Source organism: Pseudopodoces humilis, chromosome 3, assembly GCF_049639895.1.
Source record: "Pseudopodoces humilis isolate 2021_Gansu_Grassland_sample_001 chromosome 3, ASM4963989v1, whole genome shotgun sequence".
Lineage (NCBI taxonomy): Eukaryota > Metazoa > Chordata > Aves > Passeriformes > Paridae > Pseudopodoces > Pseudopodoces humilis.
The window spans coordinates 3,339,912-3,367,849 of NC_142202.1; the positions used below are offsets into that span (position 1 = coordinate 3,339,912).

Consider the following 27,938-nt stretch of genomic DNA (forward strand, 5'->3'; position numbering starts at 1 on the left):
CCCTCAAAATGCAAGGGATTTCCCCATTCTTTCAACTACCAGAGCACAGATATCAGTACATCACAGTCTTGTGTTGATTAGTGCCACATCTGATCACATGACATGTTTGATCTGCATCCAGGCTTGAGCTTTTGATTAATTGTTAATGAGAGGCAGAGCATGTGATGGGGTGAGGATACCAGCTGCAGGAAGATGTGGCAACTAATCAAGCACAGGGCTAGAGAAGTGTCACTGAGGGATAACTGGTCCAGCAGAAAGACTCCAGAGGCAAAAACTCACAATTTCTGGAGCAAAATTGAACTGGCAGAGTAAGTTTGTGTCAAAGTAATGCTGTTTTTAATGACAAGTTGTTCCTTCACAGGCCACTGATTCTGGCAAGCCACCACAATCTGCAAGCTTAGTTCTGAGCATCACTGTGGAAGATGTGAATGACAACCCACCGGTGTTCCCCCAAAAATCCTACTCTGTGACTGTGAGGGAGAATGAGCCTCCACATGTGGTGTGTGACACTAAGAATAAACAGCCTGTTCTGCACTTGTTTGCTCTCTGTGCACTTGGAAGGGGCAGTAACCTCTCAAGGCTGTGCATTGCTGAACATCATTTTTTATTTTGTGAGCCCTGTAAAATCACACAGCATGTTTGGTTTGTATGACAGGGGAGTACCTGTCCCACTGATTCTTCCTAAAACTCTCACAAAGAGTGAGAGCTTCTCCCCCTCTCCCTCTTATCCTCAGCAGTGATTTCACACTGCACAGATTGAGTTTTCACTGGATCTATGGGGGCAGCATGTCTTAAAGATGTTTAGTGCTGTAGGTGCTGTGCATGTGTCCAGCATCCCTCTGTTCTTAAGCTTCTCTGTCTTAGAATCATGGAATGGTTTGGATTGGAAGGGACATTAAAGATCCTCTTGTTCCAACCAGCCATGGGCAGGGACACCTTTCTCTAAGACCAGGCTGCTCAGAGCTCCATCCAGCCTGGCCTTGAACACTTACAGGGATGGGGCATCACAACTTCCCTGGGCAACCTCCCAGTGCATCCATTTCTGGCTCCATGTCTGCCTTGCAGATGTGCCCTGATGGTTTACAGGAGTCAAGGGAAGAAGTTATCACCTGACAATCTGTAACTGCTCTGACACAAGCTGTGCTAGAATTCCAGCAATGCAATTAAACAATTAATGGGTCATTCAGGCAGTAAACACTCTGTGGGTCAATACCAGTCTTGTCTGCATTTTGCCACTTGTTTGCAGTTTTGCCACTCTTTGTTTTGCTCTAAACCTTTTGTTGTTGACTTTTTTTCCTTTTATTTTAGATTTTGAGTGCAATAGCCACAGATGCAGATATAGGGTACAATGCCATCATTCATTACACCATAACTGGAGAGACAACTTCATTTCATGTTGGAGAACTTTCTGGAGATATTGCAACCCTTCAACCTCTGGACTATGAAAGTCATTCCCAGTATATATTTGTTCTGAAAGCTTTCAATCCTGGAGAGCCACATCTCCAGGACACAGCTAACATTACAGGTAGCTCTACTTTACCACAGAAAATGAACCTTTATTAACCCTAGGGAATATTTCAGCATGTTTAATTCTGAGGCATAAACCAGTAGTAATGCAGTCTCCTAGAGTAAATTATTGGAAATGATGGTGTGATCTTTTCACTATAGCCAGATGAAATTTTTTTTTAAAAAAATGTACCATGTCAAAAATGAGGATTTCTCACACAAACTGGCATTACTTCCTTCAACATATTCACTTTTTTTTTCTATTTTCTGAGAACCTATTGACATTTTGATTGAAAACGTTTCCAAAAACAAAATTCAGGTTTTTTTCTGCTTGTATACAGAAGGGCAGTTTCTAGGGTGCTAAACAGTGTTGACAATGAGATTTTTAGTCTTGTTAAAATAACTGTGCTTGATTGCTGGCTTTTTTCCCTTAAAAAATTAAATAAATTTATTTTGTTAGGGAGGAAAAAAGACATAAAGATTTCTGTGAAGTTGGTATCCTAGCTTTTGGCCAGCCCTGTTTTTGATCAGTATGACTGGATATATTCTCATTCAGAGGAGCTGTGTTGGTTTATATCAGCTGAAAAAAACCAACTTGTAACCATTTAGGTCAAACTTACCAAATGTGATGATTCTTTCTCAGTTGCTGTGGAAGACGTCAATGAAGAAGGACCCGTGTTTGGCCAGTCCTCCTATTACAAGATCCTCCTAGATAATTCTACAGCTGGCACACTGGTAGTAGACATCAATGCAAGAGATGAAGGCAAGGGTTATGATGAAGACATTTCCTACAATATTTCAGGTATGTTAGAAAAAAATCTTAGGGCTGTTTATTACTGGGATACTTGACACTACTAAAGCAAGCTGCATGACACCAGAGTGAGAGAGAGTGGTCATAAATTGAACTGGCAGGTTCTGACTGCATAGAAGGGGTAAAAAATCCTCTTTGAAGAACAGCAATTAGTAGAAGAGGTTGCCCAGAGAGGCTGTCCTTGGAGATTCTCACCCAGTGGATCAAAGCCTTGAAAAACCTGTGCTGAATTCACTCCTGGCCATGTTTTGAGTCAAGAGGTTGGACTAGAGGGGGTGTCTTGCTCCAAATCACATGTACAGATTGGGATTTCAACCCGTGTCTCTTCACTCCTGGGCATACACTTCAGCCACTTGTCTCTGCTGGCTCCAGGGAACCTCTCCCATGCTTCTTTTTCTGTTTTCAGGTGGAAACTCAGAAGGCCTCTTTAGTCTTTCCAGTACCACAGGAGAGCTCAGGTTAACAAGAGATTTATCCAAACAAACTGTTCCCCTGTATTACTCCTTGAATGTCAACGCTATGGATTCGGGTGTGCCGCCTCTTTCAACATCTGTAAAGGTACTAAAATTTCTACCTTGCACTCTGTTTACTGCACAGTTAATTCCCCAGATTGTTTTATTCCAAACTGAGCACAGCTACACCAGGAAAGGGGCATTAGTTAGGCAAAACTATGCAAACCATCAGAATGTCAGAGATTTACTTGTTTCAGGCTACAAGATAAGTTACCACGTTATGCTGCCCTAGCAATTGCTGGCATACCACCCGAAATGGTTGTGATCTTTCCATTTCACAAAAGACAGACAGAAGCTCCAGGCTGTGAGGGAGGAGGATTAGAGCAGTGGAGACTTCTGTGCCAGGTCAAAGAGTGGGACAGCCAGAAAGGATGTAATGGAAATATATGATAAATAAACTGGAGATGGCAAATAAAATGTTCCTGTTTATTTTCCTATAATGTAGGAAAAAATAATCTCTAGATTGAAGAGAGAGAAATGCAAATATGATTTAAAAAATTATTTTTACACGATGCTTATAACTTGCTGCTGATCTTTTGCCACTAAATATCACAGCAGAATTAAAAAAAGAACTAGAAATCTATATGGAAAAACATATAGAAAATTACCTTCAACAACCTTAAAATGTAGACTTACAAGCCATCATTCTTCAGAGGATTGGACAGCAGCTGTCTGGCAACAGAAATAAATTATTTCTGTGAAGCAGTAGGCATTTTTTATTTGCCACCTATCATGTTTTGTTCTTAATCTATAAACCAGTCACAGTAGTTCGAAAATACTGTATGTGCAAACTCCTGCTCTGGCTACACCCTCTCCAGTGGAAGACTGGAGATGAGTGCATCTCTCTGAGAGCTGCTTAGTTAGACAAGTCCTTGGAAATGTGCTGGATGTGGGGAACTGGAACTTTTTTATTTGTATTTAGCAAAGCACACAGGTGAGCCTAAACTGATGAGACTTCTGGTGTTTCCCACCAGTAGTTGCTGCCTCCAGGGCAGCATCGAACTCAGCAGGCAGCAATCCCAGGCTTTCCCTCACTGGCCAAGGCCTGGACTTGTGCTGTCTCACACCTCAGTAGAAAAGTTTTAGCTAGAGCTGCAAACATCACCCCCATGGCCATGTCCTTTTCCCTGCAGGTGTCAGTCGTGGTTGCTCCCCTGGATATGTCCTTCCCAGTGTTCCTGGAAGAAGCCTATCACCCCACCCCTCTGTCAGAGAAGACCCCCACAGATACAGTTGTTGTAGAGATCAGTGCCTCCTACAAGCTCCCTGTGAGCTACAGCATCGCCTCTGGAGATGAGAAGGGTGAGCCCTGGATGTGGAATAACGGGAAGAGGGGATGTGAAACAAGGAGCACAGCACCGAGCATTGGGGTCATTTCCTCTCTCCTTCCTTTTGCTCCTGCCTTGGTAGGACTGAGTGGGAATGAACCCAGTGCACCCGTTTGATGTGGGGCAGGTGATGATTGGGCATGGTTGGAATTCTGTCAGAGCAGCACAAGGCACGTGATACAGGGCTGGCTTTGCCAGCTGCGTGCTGTGTCTGCTGCAGGCAGATCAGGCTGGTCCTGGTCAGGCATAAAGTTATGGAGAAAAAATACCTAATAGCACAAAAACTTCTAGAAGGAAAACTAACTCAGCAACATTTTCCTAGCAAATGTCAGGCCTAGAGTGAGTTTAAATGTGGTCAAGTGCATCAGTGCTTTGTCACATTTTTTTTTTTACTAAATATAAAGCTGATTTTAATCTATCATCCAACAGCCAATTTGTACTTCAGTTTTGTAAAGTGTTCTGTATGAAGTCGTGATCTTGAAGGTAGTTGCAAAATTCCTCATCTTCATTAAGAACAGGAATTCTTAGGAAATTTCTTAATTTAAATTTATATTTGATTAAAAAAGTTCTAACTGAAAGAGGGGCAAATAATCTCTGACTCTGTTTCAGAGGAATGCAAAGACCTGGCTGGGGAGCAGTGGATTGAATTTGCTCCCTTTTGGTTACCATCTGACCTTCTGAATTATTTCTTTTTGCTAATTACAGCCCTGGATATATCTGACATTCTTGTCAACCTTTTAAAAACATTGGATTTAATTTTGTTCTTTGAAGAATACCGTAACAGACAATATTCATGTAAATAATGTTATTTTCACTGGAGGATTCATATCTTCAGTTTCAACTAATGAAATTGTAACCAGAATAATTTCTGGGTTTTTTGTTTTTTTTATCAGGATATTTCATTATCCATTCATCCAATGGTATCATAAGAACAAGAAAGACTCTAGAACTGGAAGATTTTCCAGTTAATTTCAAGGTACGAGCAACAGACTCATCTAATGTTGCCATATTTAATGAAGTTGAAGTGAAGGTGGAAGTTATCGATGAAAATGATTTCCCGCCAGTTTTCCCATCTTCTCTGCTAGAAGAGACATTGCCAGAGGTAAGAAAATGACATCCAAACTGAATCACAAAAATAAGTCTTCAAAATACTAATAGTAATAAAAATAATTTTTTGTTGAGTATACAAGTAAACCTTCTGGAACTGGGCAGACTTTCCATTTTGTCCTACCATATCATGTTGTGAGGTTTGTTTCAAGCTGGAAATCCCAATACACAACAAGAATGATCCACAAGTGTGGACTTACTGAAGGAAAAGTGAATCTTTTCTAATAAGGGGCTCTGTGAAGGAAGTACTACCACTCCATTTTGAATTTTTGACATGGAGAATATTCAAGTACATTTGAAATCTATTTGATACACTGGGCACCTCACAGGCTCTCACAGCCTTTTGTAAGGGAGGCTCATACAGGGAAGTAACAGGGCAATGTCTCTAATTTAGTAATATTTCTCCTCTTGCTCATGTACAATCTGTTGTGATTTTGCTGGCACAAGTGATAAGCAGCAGAGAACAAGCCAGATTTCAGTCAGATTTTCAGACACTGTGGTTCTCTACAGAGAAACCACAGCATTTAAATATGCAAAAGCATCTTGCTCAGCATTTCACTCTTCAAATTTCAAGCAACGCTTTTCACACTTTAATCTGCTGGTTGCTTTCTTAAAAAAAATCATCTTTATCTTTTATGAAGTATCATGGTAATATTTTATAGAGGACATACCTTACCTTTGAGATCCCCAGCTGATGCACACTATTGTCTTTAGCAGCCACAACTGATTTAAAATCTACTCCATTTCTACCACTGAGTTAATTATGGGTTCACTTATTACACCTAATTTTAATGTTCCCAGTTAGTTTAATGGAGAAGAACTAGAATCACATTTCCCAACCTTAAAAAATTGATTTCCATGTGAAATATTTACATGGTGGGAATTGCTGGATGCCCTCTTGGATCAAATAACTTCACGTCTCAAATAGCCCTACAAGTGAAACACTGATATCTGCTGTCAATCTTGGTGCAAATAACATTGTTTAAAAGGAAGAATTGGATTATTTTTTTTGATAATTATTAGCCAAATAGTGTCCAGAAAGAAACATGATTTTGGAGTTGAGAACACCCAATGAGTTTCATAGGAGAAGAGGCTGTTAAACAGAAATTACAGCACATCAGATGCTTGAGGTTAACATTTGAGCTGTTTGAAATAATTTTTCTTCCTGAAAATTGCAGCTATAGGTAGAGACATGGGAGGGAAGAAAACAGTTATTTTCTGTAAATTAGGGAAAGCAAGAGACTCTCTTACCATGCTGAACAAGTTGTACAATTTTGATTTTAAAATCCTATCCTACTGTAAGTGGATGCAGCAAGTTACTTTCCCATACTTCAAGCAATTGCAGCTAAGCAGTCTCTGAGAGCCTCAGTCTTTCTTCCTCCACAGAATTCCCCTGCTACTCAGATTGTGCAGCTGAAAGCTCAGGACAATGACACAGGTAGAAATGGTTTCCTCACATATGGCATTCTCAATGGACAAGGACTAAAATTCAAGATAAATGAAACAACTGGAATCCTTTATTCCACATCCCGCTTTGATTATGAAGAGGAACCCTCAGAGTATCAGGTTTGCTTTAGATTTTTTACATCTTCTTTATTCAGAACTCTTTATCTTTCTCTTGGAAAACAGGTGACACTTGTGCTTTTGTTCAGCTTGATAATGCTTGAATGTTTTCTGCACTGGTTTAGAATAGGAGCATCTCAAGGTGTGAGGCATTATTAAAACAAACCACTGCCTTTTGACTATTATGAAATTCAAGCACAGCTCATTGTTCACCTGCCCTGCAAACACTTCAGCACATGAATAACTAATTTCACAATGACAGCTCATGTATTCAGCACTGTTGCTTGAACCTGTGCTGGACTGAGACCTTGCAGAAATGATTCTCAGTTAATCTTTTCGTTGTTGCCACTGCTGGATGTTTTTTATGGCATTATTTTGCTTCAAGCAAAAATATCGGTGAATTTGTTGGTTCTATACAGAAAGACTTCTTAAATTCACCCAAATACTCCTTCAGTTTTCAATAATCATTTTGAGGTGAATTCAGATCTGGACTTTACATTTCTAAGAATATTTCAAAGTTTAAAATTCACCAAGATTTTTTTAATCCTTATGCAAGAACCTCTTTGTGTGACTTCTCATTACCATGAACTGTTAAACTCACAGGTTGTGGTGTATGCTGAAGATGATGGAATCCCTGAGAAGAAGAGGGGTTACTGCACAGTTGTGATAAAGATCACTGATGTTAATGACTGGCCACCTGTGTTTGATCCAGTGCCTGACTTCGGTGTCCATGAAAATGTGCCTGTGGGATTCATAGTTGGAAAAATCACAGCATCAGACAGAGACACAGGAGACAATGCCTTTGTTCTGTATAAACTCACAGGTAACAAGCAATTCTGTCACTGGCACTTTGTTGTCTATGCAGTTATGAGCATAATTAGTATTATCCACATTATTTCCTAACCTCTTTCCAACACAGCCAAGAACGTTCACTTTCAGCTGGTTTGGGATGTTACTAATTTATGCTCATACAATTTTCAAACCTTGGCTCACGTTTCAAATGCCCATCCACTCAAAATACTTCTGCTTTTCTTATACATTATCCATACACTACTTTAAAATTGTTTTGATGTGATAAGGAAACAAGTAAACATATAATTTAAGAGTGTAGTTAATTATGTGCTGCTAAGATGCATTAATTGATGATGCTTGTTTAAATCTGTCTCAGGTGATGGTGAAAATATATTTGAAATAGATGAAATACAGGGCATCATTAAGATAAGGAACTCCCCAGACTATGAAACCATGAATAAATACAACCTTACAGTGACTGCAGTCAACAATAAATCTGCCCCTTTCTACCAGGTAAGGAACTATTACTGTAATGAACAGAGACCCTTCAGAGTGGAATTTGAACTACTGGGAAGGGAGATCTATCCCTGCCATTTATTGTGTAGAATAAATGAGTCACTTCATCATGTTTAGAGTCAGACTTCTACAGTTTTTAACCACCTTGGGTAGTAGTATACTTTAATTATGTGAAATACTTCAAAATTATGCATGGTAGGCTTTGACCCTGAATTGTTTGCTGACTGACCTGTGCTGGGGAACTGCAGTTTGTCTGCTGCTGTTAGAACTATAAGTGATGTGATAATTTTTGGTGGGAGAAGTAGTATTTTCAGCAGATTGTTCTAGTTCTGCTGTATTTCTTTTATTTGTAAAGATATTAGACATTTCTTTAACAGAATCAGAACTTGTGTGGTTTCCTTAACTGCATGGAGGAGGTCTCCTAAACATATCCTGTTCTTACTCATTAAAACACTTCTCAAGAAGAATCCTACTACAACACTGAATTCCTGCCTCTCCTGCTAAAATCCTGTAGTGATCTCTGGTGCTGAGTTCACACAATTAAACCCAAACAATATTTTACTGCAGCGTTTTCAAAGCCTGATTTATAATTTCTGTTGCAATGTGCAAGTAAGGAAAAAACAATGCTAAATAAGAGTTTCTAAATACTCTAAAATTCATGGCACCATTCTGATTTCTAGGCAGCCACCCATGTCAGCATTGCAGTGATTGATGTAAATGATAATGCCCCAGTGTTTGCCCAGAGCTCCTATTCTGCTTCCATAAACATGGTGAATCCTGTGGGCGCTCCTGTCCTCACCGTGAGCGCCACCGACCGCGACCAGGTAATTCCTCCTGTTAGCCTGACCCTGCTCTGGGCTGCAGCACAAACACATCCTGCTCCACTCTCCAGGCATGCAGCACCAAACGCAGCAGAAAGTGAATCCTGCCAGCTCTGGGAGTTGGAAATTAGGGGGTTTTGCTGGCTCTGCCTTGACACTGATGCACTCCCTGGCTCTGGGCATGTTTCCTCAGCTGTACTTCCTTTAATTTTTCCTTTTACTACACAGACCTGCACACACCAGTCCTTCAGTAGTACACAAGGACTGAAGTGATTTAATGTCTCTGAAGTTATTTGAACTTTTGAGGTAGAAGAATCTGCAAAAACTAAACATCATATAGCTGGCTTGAGCAAGGAAATGCCTGCTTGTCAGACTCCTCTGAAGTGCAGCACCCCAGCTGATTCTCTTTGTCCCCATTTTTAAATGTAATTTTAATTTATCTGTACTACACCCATCAAATAGTATCCAGGCACTGGGAGGGTATATCCAGTAGTCAACCACATCACCATGACAACATCATTGGTAATTATATCATTTACAAGATGAAACATCTCCAAGTGACAACAAAATAGGTGTAGCAGGTGCCTTCCTATTTCTTCATGCATAATTTTGGTTGGAATAGCTGCAGCTGTGGTATATTGCTGAAAATCATCTAACAGCCCTTTTTTAATCAGCCTTTTCAATGGTTTTGTATAAAGAGTGAAATTGCCTTTGAAAATTGCTGAACTGTGGGAGATCTGCATTGAGACCCCAATGAAACTCCTCCTTCAGCTGTGCAGAGTGGCACTTGTCCTCCCTGTGCCACCCTCACTACGTGGACTGTCCCCCTATACACATCTAAATTATTTTCATTAGAAATTTTTTCCCATATTTTCACTGTGTAAATGGCCAATGTATTGTGTATTTTCTTCTGCTTTGTGTTTGGTGGTTTTTTTGTTTTGTTTTTTTTTTAATTCGTATGCATCCTATCATAGCTTTCATTCTTCAAAAAATCACTATTTTCAAACTAATTTCACTAGAGACGTTTAGATGTTTTCTGGATCTCTTGTTTCAGTGTTTATCCTACCCTTCCAAACACACTCCCAATTCCATGAAATTGCGTTCCTTTCATGGCAGGGGCAAAATGGACTTATTGAGTATTACATCCTCCCGGATCCCACCGTGAGCCCGTTCTTCCTGATCGCGGATTTGAGCGAGGGGAAGATAATTACAGCTGGAAACCTGTCCAGATCTGGAGAGATGCATTTAACAGTGATGGCAAAGGACAAAGGTTCTCCTCCTTTAAATGGCACTGCTGTGGTTACTCTGAGTGTGTTTGACAACCGTCCATTCATTCCTCGCCTCAACAAAAGTGAGATCAGGTGAGGCTTTCATATTGAGTTAAATAACTGGGATGTGTTCAGCAGGTGGTGCAAAACATAGCAAAGTTGAAGGTCACTTTCATATTTTTCCATGCAGAAGAAAGGACATCAGTTTTGGGTTTTTCTTAAGCAAAACATAGGAAATTCTGCTTGGGGTTCTGTGAATGTGAGTTGCAGCATTCCCTTTTATTTCTCCACTTTGCAGCTTTTATAAGCCAGACTCTTTGTCCCTTTTCTCTTGAACACTATAAAACATTTTTCCTTAGGTTTTACTCAAGGATGACCCAAAATCTGGCTGGAAAACCAGGGTTTGCACTGCACTCTGAAAGTTGGGCAGATATGGCAAACAAATGGTGGGAGGGGGCAAGAATTTCCACAGAGAACTCTCTTTTAAAGAGTTAAATTTCAAAGCCTGCCTGGACAACCACTGTTGGCAAATTTAACATTATGATTTACCATTTATTTCCTTCATTAGTGTTTCTGTTTCGGAAAACACCGGAGTGGATTATTTAATTTATGATTTTGCTGTGGTTGAAACTTCAGGAAATATGATTGATTACACTGTTGTGTCTGGCAATGAAAGAGGTGAGTACTATCCCCCTTATGAGCTGAAATAGCCAGGAGAACATCATGTCTTTTACATGGCAGATGCTGCTCTGCATAAACGAGGAGACAGAGAGAGCATGGATAAAAGTTTTTTTTAAAAAGAGTACACAGAGAATTTTTTTCAGGACTTTTCAGCATTGACTTTGCTGATCTTTGGCTTTAGAGAGGCTTCTTTTAATCTTAAACTAGGATAATTTAAAGACTGGGGGAGCCAAAATATAAAGTGTTGTTAACAAGCAGCTTCCTCCCTGCCAATCACTTTTAGTCCATCATTCCCTTGCATTTATGTTAAAGCATCTGCCCTTTTGTAGCTGTGCCCAGGCTCCATTTGGCCCACAATAAAGGAAGTACATAGAAACTGGGAGAAAACTTGGAAATGCATAAAAAATTGAGTTGTTCAAGAAGGAGCTGCAATTCTCCCTATTTGTGAAATCAAGTTCTTTTTTACATTTACTGTTCCTTTACATGTTTAAGAGCTGTTTGGCGTGGGGTAGGAACCCAGCTGTGATGATGCCTTTGCTGCTTGGCCGGTAGAAGTGTTGAATTTCACATTGTTCAGAGCAGAGGAGCCACAGGAACATCCCAAGGGCAAAAAAGACACGAGAGGTAGGAGGGGTAAAGTGAAATGGCAGCTGTTGCAGCAAAAATGTCTGTTTTTCCTTTCAGGTCACTTTAGACTGGATCCTGATAGCGGTGAACTGAGAACAGCAGTTAATTTGGACTATGAGGAAGTCTCTCAATATGTGATTTTAATTCAAGCAAACAAAAAAGTCTCCTCTACTGCAGAAGTCCAGTGTTCAGGTAACTTCTTGCTTTGAATGACATTGCAGGGGAGCAATGGACACGTTTTGTATTTGCAAGCCATACAGGAGTTGTGATTCTCTTTAACTTGTAAAGTTTGATGTGAAAGGTGAAAAGCTGATGGTCAAGGTTTCTCACTTGTGTTTTTTCCAGGGCTGTTTGCTGAGAATGTGGCCATGCTGACAATCTCTGTGCAGGATGTGAATGAAGAGCCCGTGTTTTCCAGCAGTTCCTACTCTGCCCGCATTCCCAGCTCTGTGCCCTACAAATACCATGTCATTACAGTCCAGGTAGAGCATTTCCTGTGCTCTTCACAAGGACAGAAATCCTGTGATAGACCTGGGTTTCTTCCACTGCATTAAAGGAGCCTTAAATCTGCTCCTCAGAGCTGAGTTTACTGATTAAAGAGCAACGTGCAGTCCAGGCTGAGTGTCACAAATCACTTTTTTTAAACCCAGGCCACAGATCCAGACTCGGGAGACAATGGACTTCTGCTGTACAGCCTAGTGAGAGATCACACTGACAAATTCGACATCAATGAACACACAGGGCAGATTTTTACAGTTTCTCTAGCAGGAAAAGCTGGAACATTTAATCTGGAAGTCCAAGCTGCAGACCAAGGCACAAGGAGACTCACAGCCCAGACAACAGTCAATGTAAGGAAGATTTTTATATAAAATCCTGATTTATTTCCAAGTCAAAATTGTAAACAAGAAGGGCTAAGTTTGGTAATGGCAAAACCAATAAATTACTTAACACTGTCAATAGGGCTGTAAATACATGAATATTTACATACTAGAATTAAGAGGTTGCCATTTTCATTGACAGATAAAAATATGTTGGCGCAAAAAGTTATTTTTTGAGAATTTTGATTTTATATCAGAGGGATTTTGTTATTTTTTAGTAGGTTGAGGGGTTTTTTTGGTCAATCTATGAGAGATACAAATGCTTTAGAAAATCTTATCTATGATTCTTTATTAGGTAACGGTTGATTCCAGTTCCAGGAGCAACATTGTGATGCTGGTGATTAATCAGAATATCCATTTTGTGGAAAGAAAGAGTCTTGAAGTACAAAGGTATTTTTGAAACTGTGAAGCTTATTCTGGTATAGTATCTAATGATAAATTCAGAGTCCCTTTGGGATAGGGGTCTGACAGCCTACAGGGAGCTGATACAGCCAGTGCCCAGGAAAAGCCAGGCCTTCAGTTTGACATAGCTCAGAATATTTTCAGCGAATTCACAGGAATCCAGCAATTTTTGCCTTGTAAGTTTTTGGCCTGAAGCTGATAAATCTCAAAGAGGTTACTGGACTAGACAATTTCAAGTGGTCTCTTCCCACCTCAATGTCTGTGTCATTTTTAACAACCTAGGATAAAGGTTTTCATGGATAGCAGGATAAAAATGTGGAGACAGAGGGCAGGCACAACAAACCAAACCCACCATTGCTAGAGGTGAAAAACCCCCCTCATGGCACAGCAGCAGAGCTTCTCCAGGACATCCCAGCCCTGCAGGAACAGGGAATTAGCCAGTGATGTGTGATGGCCACCCTGCAATTGAAACTGTAACTGGGCCCTTTTGGCATGTTAACAAAGATGGAAGATCTTTTATTTGGCTGCACATAAATATATATTTACATTGGAAAGATTGAGTCCTTATGAAGGGAAATCACTCTGAAAATGGGAAAAATGAGTTTGTGATGTTAATGCTACTATGGACCAGGTATTGTTGGTAAAAATTAAATGGAAAACATTCTTGGGAGCAGCTGGTGCTGACTGCTACCAGAATGTTGGATTAATTGAGCCACTGATCCAATCCAGCACCAAATCTCTGGAAAAAGAGAAGAAAACAATGAGGATTATGAGACTAAATTTCCCTTCTCCACACCTTTACTGCTTATAGTAATATATAGATATTTTTTCCTCTGCTACTCAATCACTCAACAATTTTGGACAAATAGCTTAATTCCTTTGCTGATGATAATCCTGCATCTTTACATGCTTAAATTAAAATACCTGCCAAGGTATTTTTATTAGTATCAATATCTGCCAAGTGTTGTATTAAATACTACTTCATTTAATTTCCAGGTAAAAGAGTCTGTCACTGCCCAGTTAATTAAAAATGTTTTCTTCATATGATGTCAGGGTCCTGGAAGAAAAACTTGGCTGGAATGTGTACGTGGTTAATATTTATTCCGAGGAGCTTGAAATAAAGGCAAGGAGCAGCACTAATGAAACCCAAGTAAACTTCATTGCTTTTGATGAGGCCCACCAGGAAATACCTGCAGAAGACGTAAAAAGGTCTGTATGGCACAGTCTGACTTCTGGGGGTCAGAGCTTGTGCAGATAGGATTTTTTAGAATTCAGAAAGCTGATTCACTGTTTACTGAAAGCTGATTTTCAGAGTTTGCCAAAAACATGAGTATGGCTGTTTCATCGTGTGAAATAGATTTAAAAGTCAGTTTAAGAAAAAAAAAAAGCTGATGGTGAAATAATATAATTAAAATATATACTGACCTCAGAGTGACAGAATGTTGATTAAAAACTCAGACTTGAGGTGTATTTTACATTTCCTTGGTAACCTGTCAGAGATGTGGATCTGGTTCATCTGTCCAAGCTCTGCAGTATCTCAGGTCACAAGCACCAGGGCTGGTTGCTGGAAAACAAAGCTTTTCCTGGATGAAAAACATGACAAGTCTGAATCCTCGGAAAAGGTCTTGTCAGACCAGGGAGGGATATTCTATGTTCTCCTCACTACTCCTGCAGTCAAAATGAAGGTCAGGTAAATGATGCACGTTTTCCCCTTCTATCCTCAGAAAACTGAGGGAGCAGAAGGGTGACATTGAGCAGGGGCTGGAGGATGTGTTTTTAGCATATGTCACCACTGCCATCGAGGAGGCTGCCCCGGCATCCATGGCATCCCTGGACCTCGTGGCTCCCATCGTGCTCGGGGTGCTGCTCGCCGGCATCTCCATCGCCTTCCTGACCTATGTCCTGCTGGATCTGAAAAGGAAAAGGTACAGAGGGTGTGCCTTAATCATGTCATTTAGATTTACAGCTGATGGGTTTAATTAAGTGTCAACACAAAAAATATTTGTCTGATAAAGTGCTGGCATTTGCACGGAGCATCACCCGAGATTGGTTATGTTGGATGCACCACACACAACTGAAAGTTGTTTTTTCTTGTGTTTGTCACACAGCAAAAGCAGAAACAAATACTTCTAAAACAGAGAAATGTGGGCAGCAGAAATTTTATCTGGGGGGGGGTGGGGGGTGGCACATGAGTCTCTTCCAACCCCATAAGTGATGAGGTCAAGGGAGGTTTTGCTGCTTAATTTCAGTGGCAGCAGGGCCATGTGGTAGAGGAAAACAAATAATTTCCAGAAGGGAAGCAAACATTTGCACTGCTACCATTATGGAAAAATAGGAAATGCTGCAAACTAATCCCCAGGATAACACTGAAAAGAAATGTTGTGTATTAAACTTATACCACAAATAATTCATCTTCTGTTTCTAAACCAACTGTAAAGCCAATCTTCAAAAAGAATGAATTTTTATTATTTTATTTTAATGTATTATTTTCAGAAAGTATGCGAAACAGAGTTTGGTTAAGAAAGTTGAAATTATGGAGGGCTTTGATAACCCGTGGGCAGCTGACAAAAATGGAAGTCTGAAAAGCTTAGAGAAACCAGAGCACACGAGTAATGGGTAAGTAGACTGCTGCTATCACAAATTTATAAAAAACTGCAAATAAAAACAGTGGTTGTAGTTTATTCTGGTACCATAGGATTTTCCTTGGATCTCCCACTGGGGGGTATAGGTCCATTTTTAAGGACCCTTAAAATGGTAAGTTAAAAATCTCTAGACTTGAAGGAAGCTAATACCTTTTAATCTTGTATCAAAGGCAAATTTCTACTTACTCTTTAGCAAATTGTTAATCCTAATGCAGAAAAGACTCTTCAGGATACAGAAAGCTACTTAATTCCCCTGAGTAAAATCCCCCTCATTTTGAGAGCTGTGTACATGCTTTGTTGCAGTGTACATGTTCTTTGTTGAGGCTGAGATTTTTGTCTCAGCTCAAGGTGCTATGAATTCTCTGAACTCTCTTAGGAGAACTGAGATTATGTCATTTGACAACCTGGAAGGCACCAGAGGAGATGAGGCTGAAAAATATGAAACTCAGGCCCTCAAAAAAGACACTTACCCGGAGACAGTGCTGCTGGATTACAAAGGTGAAAGTGAGCAAAATGGAGCACCTGAAAAAGCTGCTGAAAGTAGAAATGTGGAGGTCCAGCCTACCGTGGGATTCACAACAAAACAGGTAATGAAGCATGGAGTGAAAGGTATTTTATTGTTATTCATCAAATAACTGAAGGAATTATCACAAAAGCAAATCTGATGGAATTAAAAATAAAAATCTTGTAAAGTAATCCCTGGAAGTGTTGAAGGCCAGGCTGCACAGGGCTTGGAGCAACCTGGAATAGTGGAAGGTGTCCCTGCCCCATGGCAGGGGGGTGGGGCTGGACAATCTCTTAAGCTCCCTTCCACCCCAAACCATTCTGTGATTCTATAAAAAGATCTTAGAGGAGTGGCTGTTTGTCCCTGCCTAGAAGAAGGAGTAGGACTTTCATCCAGAAGTGATGACTCTCTTCTGTCTTTACGGAATATGAACAGTAAAGGGCTCACAATTTTATAATTTCTACTGTTTATCGTTTCTCCACACACAATCATTTGTAGCTGCCTCACCTGCGTTCTGCTTTTTTGCAGGATTCCTTTCTGACAGACACAAAGCAGAAGCCAGCTCTTTCCTCAACACGTGATCCCACATTGCCTACCCATGAGAAAGAACTGAAAGGAGTAAAATTTTCAGAGGTGGCAGTGATTTTGGACCCAGAGCCTGGATATGATGAGTCTGAAGATGATGAGTCTGTTGATGCATCTCTCTGATAAGAACACTCGATGAAGAAAATCTATAGAAAAATCACAATGAAACTAATTGGAACAGCTTTAACAGAATTAAATTAGCAATAAGAATATGGGAATGTTATCCAGATATTAATTCTGCTGCTGTTGCAAGGATGCATAAGGAAGTGAACAAGCAATGTGCAGGAAGGGCTGCAGTGCTGTACTGCAGCGTTGCTTCCCCAGCAGCAGCGCTGTCTCACAGTGTATTTAATTTCTTTTGGCACGTGTCAAATGGGCAAGACAATAAACCCGATTCCAGAGGCGTTGCCTTGTCATTGCTTCAGATGGAGTAATTTTAGGGCATCAATTCTTCCGTTCTTTCTTCCGTTCTTTTGCGCAGAAGTGTCCGCCGCAGCCTTTGAAAACGAGAGTGTGTTTTCTAATCTTCCTGTCATTTTATTTATTTTTTTTTCCCCTCTCTATTCCAGTGAGGCGGTGCCTTCCCCCCGGAGCCGGGAGCATCCCCGAAGGAGCGGCTTTTCCTGGGCACAAGAGCGGAGGAGCGTCCGGGGAGCCCCTGAGCAGCGGAGACTCCGGGATCTGCCGGCCCTGCTCCCTCCGCCCTCCGCGCCGGGAGGAAGGGCAGGGCAGGGCCTCGCCTTCCTCTTCCTCCTCCTCCTCCGGCGGGGCGGGGAAGTTTCTGGCACCTTCTGGCGGTGCCGGCGGAAGCGGCCGGGAGGGAGCGGCGGAGGCGGCGCCGGGCAGCGCCATGGCCAAGTGGGGCCAGGGGGACCCGCGCTGGATCGTGGAGGAGCGGGCGGACGCCACCAACGTGAACAACTGGCACTGGTGAGCCCGGCGGGAGCGGGAGGTGCGGGCAAGGGCTGGGGGGGGAACGGGCGGCCGGCGCTGACCCCGCCGCTCCCGGGGCAGGACGGAGCGGGACGCGACCAGCTGGTCCAAGAGGAAGCTGAAGGAGGTGCTGGAGGGGCTGGTGGTGGAGGGCGAGGCCGGGCGCTGCGAGATCGGCGACCTCAAACACGTGGAGGGCGAAGCGTCCTGCAACAGCCGCAAAGGGAAACTCATCTTCTTCTACGAGTGGAACCTGCGCCTCAGCTGGAAAGGTACGGGGGGAGAGATGCGAGGGGCTCGGCGGCGACCGGCGGGCCGTGGCGGCAGCGTGTCCCGGGCCCGGCCGGGGAGGTGGCGTCGGCACCGGCGCCGTGGGCTCTGTGCTGGTCCCTGCTGCCATCGGGAGCGTCCCTCTGCAGAGAAACCCGTCCCCTCCGGGCTGGGAAAACGGGAATGTCTCGGTGCAGTGACTCAGAGTCGTGGGGAGATTGCGGGAGCCACGTGGGCCTGGACTGGATAAATGCGTATTCTTAAATAACCTTGAAACCCGAGCTTGGCTCTTTCCCCTGCGCCCAGGCTTTTTCCACCACTTACTCCTTAGCACTGCGTTCCCGGTGTATCAGCACGGGGTTACTCGCTTTGCTGTGCACGAAGTGAATGCCTGCATTGTGGTGGTATTGACAGCAGCGTGCCTGGGCTGCTTTAGTTCCGCTGTGCCCAAATTGCAGCTCTAAATTACAGCTGTGTGCTCCGTGCCTGTGGAGAGCAGGAAAACCTCGGAGACGTCACATTACAGCTGTTACCAAAAGCCAACTGTAGTTTACACTGAGGATTACAAATTACATGAGGATAAAACTTTAGTGGGAAACAGAAATAATTCTTGTTTATTTGGGGTACTGGGGGCTGTGCCTGTACAGTTTTTTGTTTTGCCATATCCGTTTGCAGTCCCAGCTCTTCGAATTGCCTTCCACTGTGCTTGTCCCAGGACAAGGTCTTTCTTTGCAGATTGGCTTTTGGTGATACCAGGGAATTCTTTCCATTTATTAAACGCCTAAAACTTGACAGGAAATTGTGGCCCGTGTCTTGCACTGGAGCAAGAAGCAGGAGCAGCTGATGGAATGAGCCTGCACAGGAAATTGTCCCTGGGTATTGTAGTGGCAAGTGACAGGCAGTGCTTCCCCAGATACTGTCCGTATTCCTCAGCCCTCAGGTGCGGAGGTTTGCCTGACTGGAATATTGCTGAGGCCAGAGCAGATCTGGAATTGAAGTCTGCACCCAACCTAAGAGAGGACTTTAAGTACCATTGTTTGTTTTAGATAGTTTTATATGTTCCAAGTGTGTTACAAACTAAGACCATACTTAGAGTTGTGGTGTAAATATTAACAGAGAGCAAGGCAAATATCATACTGTTGTGCAGTTTAAATCAGTGTAGATAAAATAATTGTAATCAGCTTTTTGACTTCTTAAAGTTAAGCTTTAAAAAGAGGTTAGTTTGGCTTTGTGTGGTTTATTTTAGAGTGTAAAGTTAGAAGCAGGCAGTATTTTGTTTGTGTTTCTATGGACGTTCTCTCTGAACTGTTTCTCTGCAAGGTGTTTATGCTGGTCAGTGTTTAGAGACAGCTCTGACTTGTGCTGGCTGCTTTGCTATGCTGAGTGAATCATAGCTTTGAGAGCTTAATTTTAAATGAGTTGGCTATTACACAGGAAATTCTAAAAAAGAAACCCCAGAGGCTGATGATTTTTTTGTGATAGCCATCATGTTGTGTGTTTTAAGAGCTCTAAATTAGAAGTGAGAGTTCAGAATGAACTAAAAAACTGTAATTAGTTCTACAAGTCTTCAAGGATAATTAGGACTTCAAGCTATGATGAAAATGTGGGTATGTAAGGACAAATGATAAAAATCCTGAAATTTGCAGCTGGTTTGGAAAGTCCAGTGTAGGAAAAACATTGTGCTTAGCAATTTAGATAAGAGCGAAACGAGAAAGTGAGGAACTGAGCGTGTACTTAATGGCACTAAAATTGAGCAAAATGGCTGTTTTATCATTTCTTAGAGGATGTAATGAGGATTTTAATGGATCATTCACATTGTGGTGGAAGCTTTGTAAAAATATGTTTGTCCTTTTAAAGCAGGTATTTCAACAGTGTGTTATAAGTGGGTCTTTCTGAGATGTGTGCTTCACCCTGGACTGGCAGGAAACCAAAATAAAATTTATTCTCAGGTCTGTTACTGAATTCCAATGCAGTTCCAGCACATAATTTGATTGAGTGATAAAAAGGTAGTAAAGCTTGTTTACATTACAGTGGTAGTGAAAATGCAGAGCTGCACTGACATTCTGCCTGTGTCACGTTGATCCACCAGCTCTGTTTGTTCATTGGTTGGACTTTGCTGCCCAGCACAGACACTGTCACTGTAAAACTTTTATTTTAGGGGTTGTGAAAATTGCTAATAGGATTAGCTGAATGAAGTCAAGCTTGTTTCTGCTCCCAAAACTCCTTCCTGCATGCCTGCACTTCCTTTCTGGGGAGAGCAGCCAAAAATAAGATTGGTTTTATTGTCTGCAAAGACCATGTTGTGTGGTTTTCCTGTTCTGATCCTGGTGCTGGAAGGGAGTAGGGAAGAGCACACTGAGGTGGCTTTGTGGGCCCAGGAGTGTTTCAAGGATGGCTTTATCCAGCTCCCATGGCTTTACTGAGTGACAGGTTCTCCTGGGAGACTCCAAGGTCTAGTTCTGCCTGTGTGGATGTGGCTGTGTAGTTGTGGATTAACAGACTTGGTGTGTTGTGCAATCCCTCATTGCCTCAGACCCGAGTGGGGAGGGATCTTTGCACTTTGTGTTGCCAACAGCCCTTCGCTCTCCTCGCTGCCAGGAAGCACCTGGCATTTGTTGGAGCCCCTCACTGGGATCTGGACCAGTTGGGTTCTGTCAGTTCCCCACTATTGCATGGGGGCTTAGGGAAGTAATTAAAATAATGAGTGGTGGTCAGTAATAATGTGGGATCCAGGTGGCTCCTGGGCTGTTGGAATTTGAGTGTTTTGCTGATGAAGTGCCTTGTTGGATTTATAATGTTCTGACACTGAGCTGACAGACCTGCCTGTTTGTGTTGTTGCTTTCTGAGGAGATTTTATCTGATCTAATTAGTGAGCTAATTTAAATAACAAAACACTTTTGCAAGGCAAAGGGGAAGAGTCTTCACTGTAGAAAAAAAGCCTCAGACCTTAAATTTAATCTTTTCAGTGTAGATCTGAGCAGGGCAGCATGTGGGGGCAGCTCAGTGGGGTTGGCCTAGGCCCCAAAGGATCAGAAGTGGAGCATAATTCCTGTCCTTGCTGAGTCTTTCTGCAGTGTGCAGTGATTGTAAACTGGTTAAAATTAATAGCAAGTGCTCTAAGTATGCATGTAAATTTCCTATTTTAAAAAATGTCAATTGTATACCTCTCCATCATCCACATGTATGTTTCCTGGTAACATGCCTGGTGTGTTGGCAGCTCTCACACCATTAAAGAGGGCATGGTCAGCATTCCAGGGAGCTTATGAATCCAGAGCCGACACATTCAGGGGAGATGATTTTTCCCTATCCACCCTTAGATGCACATTCAGTGTTGGGGACAGGTGTCAAGGGTGTCAGAGCAAGTGAGAGCTGCAGGGGAGATGGTGCAGGGAGCAGGTGGGTCCCTGTCCATCCCCTGGTGCACCTGGATAGGGAACACAGCTCCTACGAGAGGCTCAGGTTACTGTTCAGTTCCTTTAAATCAGCCTTGAGGCAACTCCCTTCAGGTAACACCTTTGTACAACTGAATTCCAAGGGTAAAACTCTTGCTGTGGGGGAAATAGTTTTTAATGATGCATTTAAGAATTCGTTATGTTAATACAGGTACAGTGAAAGAGTCTGGTGAGAAACATAAGGGATCTGTTGAAATTCCTAACCTGTCAGAAGAAAATGAGGTAGATGATACAGAGGTAGGTGTGCAACACTGGTATGGCTGTGTAGGTCCACAATTCTTAAATAAAGTTAATCAACATCTAGGCATCACATTTTGATTTATCCTGTTACTAAGTGGGGTAGTTACACATGCATAGTTTATTTCATACTTTTGTTTATTATACTTGAAATAATGCCTTATGCTATTCTCAAATTTACCAATGAGGAATGTGCAGTCTGTTTTGCTAATTATTGATTGTGATGATATTTTAACTACAAATTTGAGAAGAACACTGCTTGTCGTCTTAAAAAACCCCAGACCAACACAGCAAACCACCCCCAGCCCTAAGACCTTAAGGAACCTCCGTGTTGGTTGGATAATGGTTGATACTGGGCTCCCACTGACCCTACAGCCTCTGCTGAGAAGCAGCTCTTGGCTTGATGAACTTGATCATCTAGACTGAGTGGAGATACCACATTTATTTGTGTCTTAAGAGGACTTAGTTTTAGCAAAGGTTGGCTACCCCAAGGTCATGAATTTGAAATTGCAGAATAGTAAACAAAGCCCAAATGCTTTCCTTTGTTGCCAGAACCCAAAAGGCTCATGACTGGGGTCTCTCAGATGCTGTCATTTTTCTGTTTCTAGATAAATGTTAGCAAGAAAAAAGGGGAAGGTGATGTTCTGAAGGACCTGATGAGAACTGAAGGAACCACCAAAGTCAGAGAGGCCCTAAGGGACTACCTGAAAGCACTTAAAACAGGTAAATGAAACCAGGTGAATTAATCAGCACCTTGTGAAGTGTTCTGTGCAGCTGCCTCTCCTGAACAGCTTGGTCAGATATTGACAAATCCCTGGGTTTGTACTGGTTTTATTTTAATTGTCACCAGATGAGATGAATTAAGTTAGTCCTGACACTCAGGATCTTTTTTGCTCTCAAAAGTGGCTGTGTCCAGAAAGTTCTGCAGTGACTGAGGCTGTGCCTGGGTCACACAGGCCCTGCCAGGGCTCAGCTTGGCCCTGCTAGGACTGGCCAATCGAGGGATTTTTTTGTTCCCTAATTTTTAAAAAATGCCTTCCTTGCCTGAACTGCTGCCTTATTTTTGTGTCCCTTTGTTTTGGTTATTAATTTAATTAGTTGTTTTCAAGGATTTCTGAAATGCTGTCTTTATTTCTGTTCTTCACTCTATAAATACATTCTCTGCTCATCTTTAAGCCTGCCATTAGCATTTGAGATTCTAAGGTTTTATTATTGTAAACTTAGTACATTTATAAATTTTCACTTGTTCTTCTAAACCAAAGGTGAACCAAATTTAAATTTGCCTTTCTCTTTTTTGAACTGTGGTATTTTTGTGAATTACAGCTGTTTCCAAGAACAAGGAAAGTATGCTCAAAAAATAGATGCATTTACAGCTTGTAGTCAAATTTTTATCAGGTGCATCTCTAATTGTAAACTACTTTGCTAAATTATTACTTCTTTTTTTTTGTCAAAATCTGTGTAATTTTCCCAAGCTGGATCCAGCAGTTTTTGGCTTCAGGAATTACCATGTATGATTTTTAGGGTATCCAAAGATTCTTCAACACTGGAAAGTCAAAGGGCAGCAGCCTCTGACAGGGGTGGGTCCCATTCTGTATTGAGTTTCACTCCAGTCTTCTGCCAAGCTTAGAGGAATTTCTTTGAGTATTATTTCTCTTTGATCTGAACATCTGCTGTGCTGCCAGAAGAAGTCTGTGCAGATGTTACTGATTTGGGGTCAGGTAACTTGGAAAAGCCTTTTTAAGGGAAATTGCTGTTAGCTCCATTCCTGATGGAAGCATAAGGGTAAACTGGGGAAACCGGATTGAGCTTTATGTCCTGCACAGTTTTACCCATTTTCTGGGGTTTTGGTGATCTTCACTGAGTATCTGAATGTCAGGGGGTTCAACAGCTCAGTTTCACACTGAAAAGTGCTTTTCTCCATTACAGAGTTCACCTTGGGAATGATTCTGCCAACAAAAGCTCCTGGTGGTCAGGAACTGGCCACGGAGCGAAAACCAAGTGGGAGTACTGTGCAGGTATGTTGGCTTCAGGTTTTCCCACTGAATTTAGTGACTCCTGCTGAATAAAACTGCTGAGTAAAAATACACAGGTACAGTGTGTAATTGCCATGTTTTCACACACAGTGTTTGAGAATGTGCAGGTGACAACAGTCTTGCCCTGCCAGCACTTCTTAGGGGTCAAGATCTCACACTAATTCCTGTGAATGTTTGTTTGCTTTGCAGGATTCTGTTACACCACAGTCTCTGGATATGGTTGGAGTAAAAATTCCAACAGTGAGGATACATATGAGGGAAGTCTTCAACTCTCCAGCTGATGAACTTTACAGCATCTTCACAAAGAAGGAAGTAAGTGATACTTTCAGGTTATTTTAACTGAATGTGCATGTTGATGCTGCTGAAGAGTTGGGTGATTGTACTTGTCACAGTGTCAAGTACAAATTCCATTTGATGAGAATTTATTAGGCTGACTTAGATCTTTTTTTGCCAGTTGTTCCCCTAACAGTGAAGCTGCACTGTTAGGTGGTTTGGGTGCAGCTTCCTTGAGCTGTCCTTAACAAAAGCTTTGATGTAGGTGTTGTTGAGGAGCCTGAAGGGCAAAGTCTTGGCACTGCTGTTACCCACAGCTTAATTAGATTAATTACTGGAGGTGATTATACTGTTGCTTACAGGGTGTGAAACACACAATTACTAATTCTGGGTTTGTGTCCTTCAAACGAGTCTGGGCTGGTATTGAAGAACTTTAAATTACAATGCCAGGGCTAGGGCTGGGAAACAGAAATGGCTCCTAGCAGCTCTTCTGCACCTTCCTAAAACTGCTGCTTCTTTTCCCTCATTTCCCGGTCTGGAAGCTGCCAGTTGTGTCTACAGCTGTGGATGTGCTGGGGGCAGAGCCTGTGCTGGTCTCCAGTGCAAGTTTCTCAGCATTAATATTCTCACTGTGGCACCCACTGGCCCCTGCCACCAGCCCAGCAATGCTGTATAAAATCAAAAGCCTGGGGAGTGTTCAAGGGCTTCCATCCAGGTGTATCAGACGTCAGTTAAGTCCTGCGGCACCCCTCCCTTGTCTCCCAACATGGTGCATTTTGTGTTTTTCTTCTTCTGTTAGTTGGTACAGAAGTTCTCCAAGTGCCCAGCTGTGATTGAAGCAGAGAAAGGAGGCAAACTTCAGATGTTTGAGGGCTGTGTCAGCGGTGAATACACCGAACTGGTAAAAAGCTCCTACTCCTACTTGAAAAAGGCAGGGGGAGGGTGGCTACTTCTGAGCAAAAAAGCAGCACAAATTTGTGAATTTCAGCTTCTCCAGTGCATATTTCAGCTCCTCTATTTCAGACCCAAACAGTTGGGCTTTTGTTGTGTGTTTTTTTCTGTCCCACCAAAAGAGCAGGGGCTGACTGCACCTAAGGACCTGCATGGGGAGCAGAAAACCCAACACAGTCCTTTGTAACTGGGGAAATGATCTCTGCTCTATTCAGGGCAAGTGTTACCCTGTCCCAGCGGAATGCTGGTGCAAATAGAAGGGAAAAACCTAATAATTGGAGCTCAGCTGCATTTCTGAAATGTCCTAAAAACCATTTTCATCTGCAGGAGTGCCCGACTTGTGTACTGGGCCAGGCTGGGTTGTGTAACACAATCACTCGGTCACACTTGGAAATTTCAGTGGGGAAAACCGGGCTTGTCCTTGTTTCAAAGTCTGCAAGAAAACCAGTGTTTTATGTGCAGTAACCACTGAGTCCTGGTCTTTTCTCACAGCAAAAACAGAACAGTGGAATGCAGCACGCTGAAAGCTCCATGAAAACAATTTATTTCAAAAACCAAACCCCAACCTTGCGCTTGTTTACATGCATGTGTCCAGTATTCCGTAAGATAATGCTCCTCTCCCCTGTATTGCAGGGAGAACTGGAATGGGAATTCTCTCAGGTGCTAACAAGGAAAACCTTCTTATCTTCCACAGGTACCCAGCCAAAGAATTGTCCTGAAGTGGCGATGTAGGAGCTGGCCTGATGGTGAGTTTTTCCAAGGATCTCTGATACTGGAGGGCTCCTTTTCAGGGCGAAGGGCCCAGCCTTGGCTGGACACTCCCTTCGTCCGTGTCCTTCAGAGAACAGCCCCGTGCAGAGAGCTGTGAAAAGAGGCTGTGCTCAGGCAGAGCAGAAAGGGAATCAGCACCAACAAATGTCATTCTTTACAAAGCACTTCACTCAAGGGTCCTGTTTTCTTCCCTCAGAACATTATGCAACAGTGGCCTTGAACTTCCAGGACCTGGCGGCTCAGTCGGAACTGGAGCTGGAATGCAAAGGGGTTCCCGTCTCCCATGAAGAGAGTACAAGACAATGTTGGAAGAAGCAATATTTTGAAGAAATACATATTTTACTGCAGCAATCAAAAGATAACATGGAATGATAACAGCACTGTAGTTTTGTTAGGGCATTACTTTTTATACTTTGTTAACATTTGGTTTTCTAAAAAAAAAATATATATATATATAATTTATTTGTGGGAAGAATAAAGACCCACTTCTATGAGACTGTACATAGTTGAAGCACTATTTATGGGTTTTTAGGGAACGAGAGGCAAGTCAGACTGTATATAAACAGCTTTACTCAGAGACAGTGATCTCTGTTCTGCTTGCCTGCACCTTCAGAAAGTGATAATGATTCAGCTGCAGTGAGTCCTGCCCTCAGAGGTAGGTGAGCTACAACAATCAATAGGAAGCATTTCCAGTTCCTTAATATTCAGTGTATTAAGTGGCAAATTTAAATCCCTGTAGGAGACGGAGTTCCCAGCAGAGGTGAGCTGAAAGGGATTACAAAACTGCTGATCCATTTCAAGAAATGGAGAGGTTTTTGTTTATAGCCTTGTGGAATACCTGCTAGATGCTTTTAACTGCAGACTGTTTGTAGCTGCAGTTTTAGGAGAGTTAATTAACAATGTCATGTAATTATTAGGTCTGCATGCACTGTATTCCCTTCCTTGACCTCGGTGTGACATTTATTTAGGAAGAAACAAAAAGTAATATTGCTTTCTTTCTGCAGTTCGGTAAAACCTTCCACTGAAATGATTTACAGCCCTTTGCAATGCTGTACCTCAAAGAGAACAACTGTTACGAGAATTCTGATAGGAACAAATTGTAATTCCTAATTAAACCATCTCGAGGTGAGCAAGGATAACTTAGTTTTCAATAAATAAATTAAGTGTACAAATTAAATATGCAATCTGAAACAAACTGACCACAACAGGGCAGACTGCCTTTGGAAAACTTGCTTGGCTCAATAAAAATATGACTTAACATCAAGCTCATTTTCTCCATAAACTGATACTGCCACACTAAATAAGTATCTTAGAAGTTAAGTCCTATATATTTTATTTTTACAGAATGCCAACACACGGCAAACTTACCACCCAAAAAGCTTCCATCATCCTGAGGACACAGAGGTGCTGCTCCTTGCTACAGGCCAGGTTCTCCTAGAAAGTTTGCAGTCAGTTATTAACAACCCCTCTGAGCTGAGGTGAGGTCTGTGGTGGTGGTAGTAAAAAGAACAAAGTCCCCACAGTGACAGAGAGGCACAGAGCAGTTCCTGGGTGTTGCTGCTGCCGCTTTATGTGTCCAGGTGAGGAACAACCTCTTGAGTAATGTTGTATTTTAGCATCTGGTTCTGAATGCTCAAAATTTAGTTACCTTTTTTTTCCCCCCTCAGTATTCAAGGAAGGAAAGCCTGATGTTTTGAATAGAAAAATGATTTAGGGTAGTGGTTGACAGAGGGGAATTAAGGTTTAAGATGGTTCAGGCTTCAGCAGGTTTGTGGGTAGATGGTTGAAGAGATTTTGCAACAATTAATTCTTTGAGAGTAGGTGGTTCTATGCAATTCCAAGTTTCTTCAAACAGTGAAACTGCAGCCCCAGTGTTCTGTGGGAATTGTGCCTCACCCATTTTCCCCTCATGACTGAAATCCCTTGGTTTCCCTGTCTCCCTGCCCTCTCTGGAATGGAGCAGTTGTTGGTCACTGGTGTTAAAAAAGACAGGATTTGTGCTTCCAGCATCACAGTCCCTGCTCCAGGTGTGGGGCTGCCAAAACCCCTGGAAAATGAGGAGCAGCAGCTCTGTGTACCCCTCTAAAACTGGTGCTAAAATTTCTCGTAGAGTTCCCAATTAAAATTAAAAATGTTAGATGATAATTAGCTGAGACAGGCAGAGAGAAAAATAGTACACTGGGAAAGACATGATTTGTAACATTATGGCCGAAATCCTTTACAGCTCTCAGCACTTGAAGTGCCAAAGGAGAGGCTGACTGTGAATGGAGAAGGTATTTAAAAGCTTAATTTTGAAGGAGTTAAACGGGAGGTAGAAATTCCAGGAGGAAATAATTAATAGTAACTGAGAAGAGGGATATAACCTGGAGGAAAATCAAAGCTTTAAGAGACTGAGGAAGCCAGTGGAAGATTAAAGGGTTTAGGGTTAAAGGCAGGATAAGGGAACATTGTTAATTTAATTTAAAGGTGGAAAA

At 42.1% G+C, this 27,938-nt stretch overlaps 2 protein-coding genes across 2 annotated transcripts in view; both read left to right on the top strand.

Annotated features, from left to right (window-relative positions):
• LOC148184556 (protocadherin Fat 4-like) overlaps positions 1-16,948 on the top strand; it is a 38,045-nt gene extending 21,097 nt beyond the window's left edge. The window contains exons 24-44 of the mRNA XM_088052536.1: positions 362-499; positions 1,309-1,525; positions 2,150-2,308; positions 2,724-2,875; positions 3,963-4,131; positions 5,051-5,259; positions 6,651-6,830; positions 7,431-7,650; positions 7,996-8,132; positions 8,816-8,959; positions 10,073-10,317; positions 10,793-10,902; positions 11,590-11,724; positions 11,878-12,014; positions 12,183-12,380; positions 12,706-12,800; positions 13,866-14,021; positions 14,537-14,737; positions 15,306-15,428; positions 15,831-16,041; positions 16,488-16,948. Coding sequence (XP_087908662.1) covers positions 362-499; positions 1,309-1,525; positions 2,150-2,308; positions 2,724-2,875; positions 3,963-4,131; positions 5,051-5,259; positions 6,651-6,830; positions 7,431-7,650; positions 7,996-8,132; positions 8,816-8,959; positions 10,073-10,317; positions 10,793-10,902; positions 11,590-11,724; positions 11,878-12,014; positions 12,183-12,380; positions 12,706-12,800; positions 13,866-14,021; positions 14,537-14,737; positions 15,306-15,428; positions 15,831-16,041; positions 16,488-16,667 — 3,516 coding nt within the window. The 3' untranslated portion in view covers positions 16,668-16,948. The remainder of the gene's footprint in view (positions 1-361; positions 500-1,308; positions 1,526-2,149; positions 2,309-2,723; positions 2,876-3,962; positions 4,132-5,050; positions 5,260-6,650; positions 6,831-7,430; positions 7,651-7,995; positions 8,133-8,815; positions 8,960-10,072; positions 10,318-10,792; positions 10,903-11,589; positions 11,725-11,877; positions 12,015-12,182; positions 12,381-12,705; positions 12,801-13,865; positions 14,022-14,536; positions 14,738-15,305; positions 15,429-15,830; positions 16,042-16,487) is intronic.
• A 130-nt stretch (positions 16,949-17,078) lies between these two features.
• On the top strand, positions 17,079-26,728 carry AHSA2 (Putative activator of 90 kDa heat shock protein ATPase homolog 2). Its single transcript, XM_005525451.3, has 9 exons — positions 17,079-17,474; positions 17,559-17,749; positions 21,351-21,436; positions 22,045-22,159; positions 23,363-23,451; positions 23,659-23,781; positions 24,542-24,643; positions 25,388-25,439; positions 25,661-26,728. The coding sequence occupies exons 1-9, from the start codon at positions 17,395-17,397 to the stop codon at positions 25,834-25,836; spliced, it is 1,014 nt and encodes a 337-aa protein (XP_005525508.1). The 5' UTR covers positions 17,079-17,394; the 3' UTR covers positions 25,837-26,728.
• The last annotated feature ends 1,210 nt before the right edge of the window (positions 26,729-27,938 follow it).